The sequence below is a fragment of the Heliconius melpomene genome, chromosome 5, assembly GCF_056956725.1.
Source record: "Heliconius melpomene rosina isolate 202511_hmr_F chromosome 5, ASM5695672v1, whole genome shotgun sequence".
Classification (NCBI taxonomy): Eukaryota; Metazoa; Arthropoda; class Insecta; order Lepidoptera; family Nymphalidae; genus Heliconius; species Heliconius melpomene.
Window position 1 is genome coordinate 9042178 of NC_140393.1, and position 13106 is coordinate 9055283.

A 13106-nucleotide genomic window follows, 5' to 3' on the forward strand; every position below is an offset into this window, starting at 1 on the left:
AAGTTAATATGTCAGTAAAAAACAATATGGTAAACTCTAAGTGCTCATATAACCAGACTGTTTATATAGTTAGTTGGTTCTACAGAAACGATTAACGTCATGTAACCTTCTTTGATGAATGGATAATCCAACTCAACTGTATAAACTGTTCGAACCAGTAGTTCCTGTTACATTGTGAAAATTTAATTTGACCAGAGAAAATACTTTTTTTATGAGCTTCACACCTTATCCTGCATAAAGCAGGGTAGGAAGTAAGATAGTGTCAAGAGCTTTTTGCCCGAATTCGATTCACTACGCCAGTACGTAGTAGTAAACAGTACTAAATAAGTATATCCTTCGATAAAATTCTTATATTATTTTCATTCACAAAATTCTATTTATATTTACAGCATAGGCACACTATACATCTCAACTATATCTGAATAACACCGAATAATAAGAAATGAAAGATAATAAATGATAATGCAGTCGCCATGTTACCTGTCACTGCACCCAATGATGGAGCACATCAGCACATGTCAATAATATTATCAGCGATAAAGCCAAAGTGACCTTGTCTAGATTATATGGTTGTGATAAAATATAAATCTTGCAAATATGAAGTTTGATAATATTGAATATTTATTTATTTTTATGAACATAGCGACGAGTGCCTGAAGACTAGACAGTGTATTCTTAAACATTTTCAAGGACATATAGTCAATAAATAAAAATACTCACCAATTCTCTTCTTTCTTCTCGTCAATGTGTCTACTTCACACGAATTGGACTTTGTCAAAGTGGCTACTTCTTCAAACTGGAATGTTAAGTTTTTTAACGGGTCCGACGAATTTGACTTTAGAAATGGCGCATGGACTGGGGTTAAAGTATTTCTGAATGATTTGTTCTTATGTTTCTTGCAAGACTTCGAATTAGTCACTGGCATTTCGAACTCATTAAAATCTCCTTTGTGATGTTTTAGAGAACCGGTGGAAACTCCTGAATCGTTGGAACTAGATGAATCCCGATTCTTATCAGATTTACTAGGTACACTCGAAGATCTGCGTATCTTAACAGCATCCCTGAAACGCGCGACTAAAATATTTTCCGTCTTTGGTTCAGGTGATTTGAATACTTTCTCCTTTTGCGTATCATTTCTCAGAGGTACACCTTCGTTTATACAATTAGTTTTGCTTGTCCGTCGAATAACAGTTGGAGTGAAGCATATTCTGCCATTTATACAGAATTCGTCGTCGTGTCTTTTGGTGAAGTCAGCTGAACTAGAGCGCCTAGTACTGATAGTGTTATCAGTATCTGATTGTAGCGGATCAGACACGTGGCTGATCCTACTTATGTTGTCAGACAAATTTTTGCTGCTCGAACAACTATTTTCTATTTCTAGATGCATATAATTTATATCATTACAACAATCAGTTGGATGAACTGTATTTGTTGTCGCTGTTGATATTTCGTCATCATTTTCCGGTATATCTTCTAAAGCGTCTAACTCTTCTTGGCTAAAACCAGCATTTTTTAGTATATGCAAGGAATTTTCAAATTCTTCTAAAGTCTGTCTGTCAATATTTGCGTAATTGCTTAAATCTACTGGTTTAGCACTTGGGGTGACGTTCACATAATTAGAATTTGTTTCAGTAATATTATTATCACATGGTATTTCTGTTTCTTCGTCGTCGTTTTTGGTTTCGTTCAAGGCGCAAGTGCAGGACTGGCCTATGAGACATTTTAGTTTCTTTGGTGTATCGTATAGGCTTGCTGCATCACAGCTAGTGTCTACTGGATGCTCCTGTAATTGTAAAACATAAATATTAGTCAAAAATCAGACAAGTGTAATTGCATATTTCAAATGAAAACATTATAAATGTCAGAGTTCACAAGACTTAGACATATGGCAAATTGTTTCATTTAAAATTAATGGTAGTTATTTAATGATAAAACATTTAAGTCGTTATTTTGAAAATAAAAATATTTTGTGTATAATACGGTAACATCAGTAGTTAAACGCGTTAAGTACAAATTATCATATCTTTCATTCAGATAAAATATAGTAAAAAAATTACAGTAGGTTTCTTATACTGAATTATTAAGAATACAACATTCACCTGGATTAAAGGCATAGGGGTCTTTGGCACGTCATAGTTTTCATAAGGTCCACTAAATATTTTCTTCTTACAACAGCAGGGTTTTGGTTGTTGCCAGCATTGGCAAGGGTTGCCAGTTTTGATTGGCACAATTGGCGTACAGCAAACCGGACTGGCACGTTTAGAATCAAAGCTTTTATCCAAACAAGCACTTCTGGGCACTGAATATTCTGAAGCACTGCCACTTGATCTTGAATATATGGAGGCGCGGTCCGAATCCGATCGTTTCTCCATAATATTCTCCATCGTCCAAACCGGTGACATTATTGATCCAGGAGTGTTCATTGTTGATGATCTGAAGAATTTGTGTTTTATTATTATTATTTACTGTTTTATTAGGGTAACATGATTTATATGGCTTACATAAAAATATAAAAGAAGTGAGAAACGGAGTGTTTCAACACTATGTACCCTATGTCTGTCCTGCAAAATCAATAAGTAATTTATCATCACTAGTGATCTCTTCCAGAGAACTATGGTAAGGGTTCTAAAAAAGACGAAAGACTTTGATTGACATACATGTTATCTAAATGTTCTCATATATTAATTTAGTAAACTTACATAAAATTAACCTGCCTGTATATTAAATCGGGTCATTATAATTATAATATAGAATTGTTTGGCGGAAAGATAGAATATTTAAAATTTCAGAGGTAATGAAATTTTTCAGAGAGATTAACAATGACAAGTTTAGTGTGTAATTAAAGCTTGTAACGTCAAAGCGAGAAAATTTAGTATTTGTTTAATTTACAGCTTAAAACTGTAATGCCGCATAAAGCTCTAGATAGGTAGATCAGTGAAAATCGTATAGAGATAGGGAGAATCTAGTGATAAAACACTCCGCTCTCCACGTATTGATCAATTTCGAGACATTACGTGTCGGGTGGCGGAACTCAATGTCGCGATTTATGCATATTTCGTTATTATTCATATGTATAGCACAATTAATTCGAGTATTTTGTTATTATATATTTTTATAACATTTTTAGATAACATGTCTTTTTTTATCGGGATATGGTTATGGGGTAAGTATGCAGGTGAGTGATAAGACACGTTCTCCACTTTCCGAACACTCAGAGACATGTTTCGAGTGGCAGAAGCTAACGCAGCACGTTTCACCTCAGACTAAAGAATTTTTGCACATATTACTTTTAATAGGAAGGAATTTAAAACCAATACGTTACTGGCTTTCGCCATATCCATATATATATTTTAGTTTCACTGTTTAACAGAACACACTCCGCTGTTCATCAAGAACAGAGTGAGAAAAATATAAACTATGTCCCAAGCTCTCATTCCCAGCATAAGTTAAAAAAATCAAATAACTTTTGTATTTACAAGTCTAAATAAAAAAATGCTTACCTCGTCAAATGACTGATCTTGCCAATACAGCTGGAGCACCTAGGCAACGACGTCGGCCTCCTGAACTTATCCTCGCTGTCTAGACTAGTGTCTAGATCTGATAGACAGTGCATGGTCTGGCTGGAGGGCCCCCCCCAGGACGGTGACACTGATCGCATAGATTGATTGAAACAGTCGTCCATACACGAACTGGTGTCGGAGAAACGTTTTTCTAGAACTGAAATATATATTTTTTTCTGTTTTAAAAATCAAATGAAATGAGCTTTACGCTGTATCCCACACACATCAGGATAGGCAGAGGGAACCTAGTGTTAGGATACTCCGTTCCATTTTAAGGGTTATTTTAAATGCCTGAATGTAACGGTGTCAGTTAAGAACCTTTGTCCTAATTATATTATGATGTAATTATTCACATTGATCGACCATTTAATGAATATTTCCTCATTTTAATAGAGTAACTAACTTTTTATCAATTATATAAACGATATATTATTTTCTAAAAATACTTTATTGTCAATCATTTTAATTAAGGCCATTTTTTTAAAGTGATATAAAATACAATCCTCACCTGAACCACTCCTAGAAGCAACACTAAGTCGGGAGTGCGCTTCATGAGAATATATATTGAGGAGTTCAGTCAACTCCCTTCCTCCTTCCGCCGCGAATACGAACAGACCGGCGCCCTTGCCGCAACGGGAACCACCTTCAACGCAGAACCGCTTATCCACCATGCCAAATCTCCTGTAAATAATATAGAAATATTAAGCTTTATCTTGCATATGGAATTGTTAATATTGTTTTCAGTTACAAGATGTCACACCGCGCCAGTGTGGCCATTATATAGATATATGTATTTTATTATGTTTTGATATGATTGTAAATTGAAAATTTAAAAAAGGCCGAGGACAGTTGTGGCTCAGATGCACACACAACAGGTTAACTAGTCTTAACACTAGGTTCCCAGGTTCCCTCTGCTTACCTCTGCTTATGCGAGGGATGCTGCTTCGAAGGGATGCTTCAGAATCGTTACATATAAAAGTATATAAATAATCGAATTAAAGATAAGAAATGGCCGTTTCTCATCCAATCACGACAATGTAAGTACAACATTAAACAATGTCTCAAACAAAAGCTTAAATAAAGTAATCTCTTAATTGCTTTAATTGGGGGCGTCTGTAAGAAATGTACTAACTCAGAATTTTTTGTTTATCTCCATATGTGATGGTTGCGGGTTCGATTTTCATTAGATAATGGAAGAAATGCTTATAACTGATTTAAGTTTTATGTAACTTAACAATTCATTGCTTACAATGGCCTAATTGAACAAATAATTTTTAATTTTAATTGTTAATTGTTTTCAGTCTAGTAAACCTACCAATTATTCTAAATTAATGGAATGTTACGCCTGCGATGAGTGGCTGGTCACTATGTTTTATAAACTTACCACTTACTAAAATAGTGTGTCTACAAAAGCTTTTACGATTAATAGATCAAATTTCATCACGCACTTTTAATGTTTTATCATGTTATCCAAATTTATGTATTGCGTGAGAATATGTAATAATTTAAAGAATAGACTACATCTTTTCTACAATTTTTTATTATTTCCCCAAACATGATATAATCATCATTTATAATATCAAAGTTTATATAAAATAAAGTTGATATGAACCTTTTTGTTTAATTTACATAATAGTCTTTAAACGAGATATACAGAAAAATCTTAAAATCGTTAAGTTTTTTCTGTGTGTATATTCTCACTTATGTAATGTATAGGTATATGAAAAAAAAAGCAAATATCATTTTGGAATGAAACGAATGAAATTCTAAACAGCAATCGTGGGTTCGATTCGTTATATTAAAATAATTTTTATTTCTCTGCTCTGGAAGTGCAACGTTAAGTTACACCAGGCAACACGCAGTATTTAAAAAATAGATTTTATGGAAAGAAGGGAAAATGAAGCCTTAACACTTTTTCCCTCTGATTTCCTTGGTGAAGAGGCGTGAAGCTCCTTTTTATATAAATTTTCTTAAATATAAAAACTTTTCTGTCCAAAAATAATCGCTTAATCATTTAAGCCACTTTTCCTAATGGCCCCAATTATACTTTATTCCAAACGTCGACAGCGGAGATACGGCCCGTATGTTGGTAATTAATTTACTAAATGAATAGTTTTTTTGTAATATTCACTAAGATTGATGTATGGTTGGTAGATAATTTTGTTTTATTGTTTTGTTTAATTTGTGTTAGAGTAATTAATTGTTTTGTTTATTAAAGTTCTTCAGAGTGTCAATCTTAAATGTATCGCTAGTTTAAGAGTCTTACTGTAAACGTGACGGTTCTGGGTTCGATTCTAATGTTCCGCGTCTCAATAAAGGAACGAGACATTAGGTTTTCTCTGTTTACCCTGATATATGCTGAAAACAGTGAGCTGAAAAATTATATTTAAATTATATATAAATCCAATTTATTTAGCTTAAGATATACTGACAGTTAATTAACCCCAAAATCAACCAAAAACTTTTATCTTCCATATCAACAAACATTTCTAGACCAGACCAGACCAATAAATCAAACAAAGTTGGACCCGTTCAAGAACACTAAGTCGGCAAACTCCAAAATAATAATTTCGAGCTAAATTTAATTTCCTCCGCGTAACTGAGATAAGGAAAATTGTTTGACCGCGATGGAATTTCATTTCCGGTGGTATCACCGCGCTTCAGCCAGCAGTGCCTGATATTCGGAACGTCTTGACAATGCTATAGAAGATCTAAAAATACTTTTGATTTATTTTTTTATCGTTGTCATTAAGATGTCTTAAATCAATGTCTTGAAAATTGAACAGAGAATGAGAACGGGACAGTGAGGAATGTAGTGTCTTTTTTTTAGCTTCACGTGGGCAGATTGTTTCCCATTTTTCGAATTCTGGAGGCATTGCGTGAGTATTGAGTGGCGGAACTTAACGCCGTACTCTACCTCGTTACTAGAGCGAAAAAGTGATAATATTAAATATTTAATTTCCTCGACTGGCCTCCACTCACGAGTGTCTTAATAGGTTAAAATTACTATGCGTATAAAAACGTGAAATTGCATAACATTGTTCGCATTCTTAATTTTTTCATAAACTTTATGAAGATACTGTCCATGTTGGATTTGAATCTGTAAATAGATATCTCATAAATAAATGAAAAGTTCTAAATTTCATAATGCAATATGATCTTTCCAGTATTTAGTAACTCTACCGACATTCCAGACTCGACACTGCTAAGATCTAGACGGTTATGGCTCCGGTATTTTTCTTATACGAATCAAAATTGCATTTTCGTCTTGACGTTGCGTTTTGTGTACTGTGTCATAAATTAGTCAAAGTTTTAATAGAAATTCCTCTTATTTAAAAATAAATATTATTAGGTAGGCATAGAGGAATTTCAGAAAGCTTTAAATTATAATAGGAACGTAACGATACCGGGCGAAAAAAAAACAACTATACTTAGCCATAACCAAATGGTATCCGATCTTGGTCTTGGATTCATACCATCGCGAGTACCACTCGACACTGCCATGAGAGCGTTACTTGCTCATTTATTTATATACGAAAAAAAATCAAATGAAGTTTGTACTTTCAAAATAAAATTAAGTTATTCAACAGCCTAAACGCTCACAAACCTACAGAAAACAATAAAAAAATATAGTTTTATTTCAATTCCTAAAGGCTTTTAAAAAGCTCCTTCCGTCAGAACACGTGTTTAACTCGCTAATGCCGGGCTATAAAAAGTTTACAGTTCCGATGCTATCTAAAACTGGGGTTCCGCTCGTAAACCCTCACTCCTAACCAAGTTGATGGATATTATACGAAACGAAATAAAATATTAAGTAATGAATGCTAATAAATAAGTAGACGTGGTATGATTTTAAATATTTTAAATATCCATGTTTTCCTTTGTTTTAGATTGACGCTGTACCCCCACTTAGCAGGGCGGTAAGAGAGGAAAGTGTGGACCGGAAGTGTTTTAATTCAAACGGAGTGTCTTAACTTTAGGTTCACAGGTTCCCATTGCCTACCCCGCCTAGGGGCCGGCTACAGCGTAAAAATAAAAAAAAACTGTTTTGTATAATATTTATACTATAATCAATATTTCCGCGTCAAACCAATTATGTGCAATCGTTGTTTAGCGCACTTCGAGCTAGAACAATGGGTCTCTTATCGAACGTCTAAATGCAATTACTGTGGAAAATAGTGATTTTTAGAAGAAATTAGTTTACATACAAATTAATGTTTCTAATGGTGTAACACCTTTATAATGTTTTCGTAAACAAAATGTATGTTTAGAACAATAAGTGTTAATTCTTCTAACTTTTGAGAGAGAGAGAAGAGAAGCGAGCAATTTTTATAAGTGTTTTAAGTGTTTTTGCGATCAAAGAAAAGAAAAAAAATTTAGACAACGCATTTAAAAATTTAACATAGCAGAACTTACTCCTCTAGGACTGAATCCAAGCACCTTCAAGTTATATGTGTGAATTTTGAATATTCGTCCAGAATTCGGAGTGTGGTAAAAGTGGAAATTGGAAGTGTCTTAATGGGAACAGAGTGTATAAGCACTACGTTCCTAGGTTTTCTCTGCTTATCCTGCTATGTGCGGGATACAGGGTGAAGCTAATATATATTTCAAATTATACATATAATATGTATGTACCAAGCGCCGCGCTGGGATGCACAACACGCGCCGCCTTCGCGATAAGCGCTTAATCTATTGACACATTACCTAACTTCTGAAATGTATACACGGAGTTAGGAGACGGGGATATTTTATACAGTACATGTGTATAATAAACTATGAAAATAAATAAAACAAGTTATATCCGCTTCACGCTGTATCGTAAACTTAGTGTCAAAAAATTCCGTTCTAAGCTTTCCGGCCGAATTAGTGATATTGCGTGTTAAGTGTGGGTTGGTGGGTTTTGGGTTCTCAACTCCTGGGCTGAAATGTTTTCATTTCTTTGCTCTGGTATTGTTCACAAAATAATCGCACGCGTCAAACGCGTAGTCCTGTGCCACAACTGTCTCAGCCAAAAGTAACTTTTAAACATATAAATATTTTCAACTCAAACAATATATTAGGCGTAGAGATTATTCAAAAGTTATAGGTTAAGACGAAAGCTTAACTAAAGTTATAAAGAGATTTCCCTTAGAGCGGAGACGACCCTTCTAATTAAGTTTTAAGTTCATCCTTCTAAAGGGGTACCATATCAAAATTAATTATTGTCTTTTTGTTTATTTAATATTAAATATATGCAAAGATATCTATACTAATATTATAAAGATGAACAGTTTGTTGAATTCACCAATCTCGGGAACTACGTTTTTTTTTCGCTTCTTTGTAAACCCGCAAACATACCAGGCAGAGTGAATCTGGAAACCTAGGGTTAAAACACTCCGTTTCCATTAAGAAACTTCTGTACCCAGATTCCGCCAAATTATTGTGACGTTAGTTGTTGAGTGGCGGATGCGAAGAAATGAAAATATTAAATTAATTCATCACCCCAAGCGGAATTTGAATCGACAATCACCGTATTTATAGTCGCATGCTTATTAGCATTAAGTACATAATATTTAAAGTGAAAATGTTTACTGTACCTATATTTTTATACTAAAATAAGCGACATTTTTACCAAATTACATACATACATTAAATTTAATTATATTTTCAGTAAAAAAAGTATTCGTAAACATGAAAGAGCTATTATGTGGTTCGTTGCACGCGAAAAACCCCTCGAGCTGAATTGTTTGGAAATACCGATGTCTGTCTGTCCCGACATTTGAAACATTGTTCAATTTTGTGAGGGTAGTCATAATGAATTATATATCATTATATATTTTTATAGAGGCCAGTCGTGGTGCAGGGGTACAAGCGTGCGATTGTAAGCGCGAAAGGTTATGGGTTCGATTCTCAGTCGAAAAAAGGTAACGAGGCAAAGCGTGGCATTGAGTACCATTACTCAACACACAAAGACTCCAGAAAATGAATATAGGGAATAGCATGTCTTAGTACTAAGTTCCCTGGTTACCCAGCATATAGTTAAAAAAAGGTATATTTTAAAAGTTGCGGGCACAGTGATGCGTGTGTGTGTGTGTGTGTTCGATTCCCATTCGGAGAAAAAAGATTTATTTTAATTTCTTCTTCGTAACAAAGATGGGCGTTAAAGAAACAAGAAATATATTCAGTGTACGTGTCAGTTATATCAGTAAGCCAAAATCAATACAAATAATCCCCCGACAAAGATTCGAACTCAAAACTGCAGCGAAACATGTTTCAATTACGCCTTGAGTATCAAATGTCAATATATTAAATTTTCTATATTTTTATAGGTGCAATTAAAAGGACATACGATAATATCAGTAATACCGTTTTTTGGATCTAAAACATACAAAAAATGAATGGGCGTTTTTAATTTGAAAATTAAAGTTTCATCAGTTTTAGCGTGGGTTTTTAAAAGGATTAGACTAGCCTATTAGTAAATTACACGGGTTTTTTAACTAACGCTTTGGAATAGTTGTATTGAACTATTTTGATAGAAAATTAGTATACCTATTGATTGAAACTTGTTAAATTTTGTTTTAAATAGTTAATAGACAGTTTTTGGTATAAATTTTATTAAAACTCGTTTGTTGAGACTAATTTTCTCGCCTGGTTGGCGATGCGCGGCGTTTAGTTCCAACACTTTACACGCAATGATAGATAGATAAATTTGTAGCAGAAAAGTATATAAATATTGCATAATGTAAAGCGGAAACTAACACCGCACTGACTTACCAGATCGGGATCTATTTGATCTCACAACCACTAACCACACTACCCGTTTAAACTGCGCCACATTCGTGTTAATAACTAAACTATAAATATAAAAGTATCTCTACGCGTTCTCTGTGTTTGTAGGAAATGAATGGAAGTTATTTTTTTTATACTTCAAAGAAGAGTAGGGTAGGGGATCTTCTGTTACACACTCTGTTCCCGATTTTCCACAGATTTTTCAGACATTACGTGTTGAGTGGCGGAACTTAACGCCGGACCGCGTTTTTGTTATTTTTGCGATGAAAATTTCCAACATAAATCACTATCACACGTAAATTGTGTTACTTTATGCAACACTTTTGAAATTTTATATAGGGCAATTCAATGGAATTTTGTGTAAAAAAAGATACACAAATCCTTTTTTTTTTGTATAATAGAACCGGTTGGTTTGGAATTGGAAAAAGTTTTACGATTTATATCAAACAATTGTTAATTCCGAACTGAATTTCATTTTGTATAGGGCGCCGGGGGTTTGTTCCGCTTTGTACTTCTATAATACTAATATCAAAGTCATATAACAGTCTAATAATATTATTTATTTATTTATATAACAAATTATAGATATTTTTTTTATTAACGCGACAGATTACGGGTGTAATTATTAATCGAGCAGATGAAACGTTTAATATTTTCACTTCCTCGCTCTGGTAACAAAGCAACACGTGGCAAAGACTCCAGAATTCGGCGGAACGTAAGAAATGGAAGTGTTTTAAGTCTAAGTTTCCATATTTCCCTACATATACAGCGTGAGGCTAAAAAAGTATCAAATAATATATGAAGAACAGTAAAAAGAGGAATCGTAAAAATCTTAAAACGTAGTCCTCACGATCAATCTCTTCAAGGTTTTATATTTGATTGCCAAATTTATAGGTTTCTTATTTACGTTGGTTTTACGATCACAATAACGTCAGTAGTAAATAAGTGATAGTATAACAACAGTTTTTTCATGCATAGAAAATTTATATGTTTTTATATTACGAATGAAAATAGTACCGAACTGTATAAAATAATTTCCTTATCTTCTAATATTTTTTTTGAAATTATTGAAAAATAAGTAACAATCGACAAGGTAGCGCATGACAAATTAGATTACTTTAAAATTTAATTGCCAAAATTATATAACTAAGGAATTTAATATTCTGACGATTTTCCGCAAAATTTGTATTTAAGTTCATATAAAAAATATTAATAATACCTAATTCTGGAGCTGTACATTCTTAGATAAAAACTTAAACATCTTAATTAAGACAAAAAAGTTAAGATAGTAAAAATATATATTTAATTTAATGATAAAAAAATCGGGAAATGGAAAAAACTCAAAACTAGATGAAGCGTGGCTTTGAGTTTAGCCACTCAATACATTATATCTAGAAAATTCGGTGGAAATTGGTGAATGGAATTTTTTAAAATTTCTTTCCCTCTGTCTATACTGCTATATGGAAAAAAGAGTGAAGCAGCAAAAATGTAAAGTTCAAAGTGAAACGCAAGTGGAAAACACTTGTTAGAGGCAACGAAGCTCAACGGTACATTAAAATCAGGTTAATTGCTGAAATAAAGAGATAAAAATTAAAGCATCTTCAATCTTTTACTCCTGAAAGTTAAATATCGAATTGAATTTCCACCGAGTCCAATATAAACACAACTTGGTGCAAACAACTCAGGTTGTTGATTGATAAACTTTATTTTGCTAGGGTATCATGTTATGATGGCAATTTAAAATTTATATTTAAGTAAATATTATAAAAACGAGGGTAAAAAGTTAAAGTCGAAATTGAAGCATATTTTACTTAAATTGTTATTATCTGTGTTTAAAGTACCTATTTTTTATTAAGAGAAGACGACAAAAAAATTAAGTTATTTTCTAGCTTTATCACGCTGTATCCCGCAAATAGCAGGGTAGGCAGAGGGAAACCTGGAAACCTTGTGTTAAGTCTTTCCGTTCCCATTAAGACACTTCCGTTCCCCACTTAGCAATATTATAATAAATTGTAGCCTGTATCTTATACTGACTGGCTCAAATACGGCTTCGCTTTCTTAAATTTCTTTGTATATTATAACCAAAGAATAATATATTTTTAAAATATTTTATTTCCATAAAAAGTACCCATGTTCTTTCTAATACCGCAAAAAATATTTGTTCAAAATTTCATGATAATCAGTTAAGTAGTTTTGGCGTGAAAGCGTAACAGACTTACATTCACATTTATAATACTAGTATGATAATAAGAAAAAATAATAGAATTTACGAATAGTTTAAAGTTAAAAGTAGGCATTGCGAATAATGAAAGCCTATAAGACCCTCTTTCCGCTCAGTTTGACACGTTATTCCCCGTGACACTTGCAAACCCGCACCGTGACCGACTGATGGAACTTTAGTTACTGTACTATGAGTATCTATAGTGTATGTTATATAATGTATTACTACAGTTGATATAGTTAAATACTTTTTTCGATTTAGCTTGATAATAATATAAAAATTTTATTGACAGCGAAAAGTCGGATGTGAGAGTTCTGGTACAGGATACGTGTTGCTGAAACTTATGTGTGTATACGTATATTATGCTAGAAAGAGAAAAAGTGAATTTATAATAGTCTTCCATACTAATATTATAATATGTTGGATTGAAAGGGCGCAGGACCGGACGGAGTGGCGAGCATTGGGGGAGGCCTATGTCCAGCAGTGGACCTTAAAAGGCTGATGGAACTAATATTATAAAGCTGAAGAGTCGGTTTAGTTAAACGCGCTTTTCTCGG

The 13106-nt window shown here is 33.3% G+C and overlaps 1 protein-coding gene across 1 annotated transcript in view; it reads right to left on the reverse strand.

Annotated features, from left to right (window-relative positions):
• LOC146539261 (uncharacterized) overlaps positions 1 to 13106 on the reverse strand; it is a 117495-nt gene that overhangs the window by 1926 nt on the left and 102463 nt on the right. Inside the window, exons 6-9 of the mRNA XM_085186107.1 lie at positions 4069 to 4241; positions 3501 to 3717; positions 2100 to 2433; positions 721 to 1783 (exon numbers count right to left, since the gene is read on the reverse strand). Coding sequence (XP_085042233.1) covers positions 721 to 1783; positions 2100 to 2433; positions 3501 to 3717; positions 4069 to 4241 — 1787 coding nt within the window. The remainder of the gene's footprint in view (positions 1 to 720; positions 1784 to 2099; positions 2434 to 3500; positions 3718 to 4068; positions 4242 to 13106) is intronic.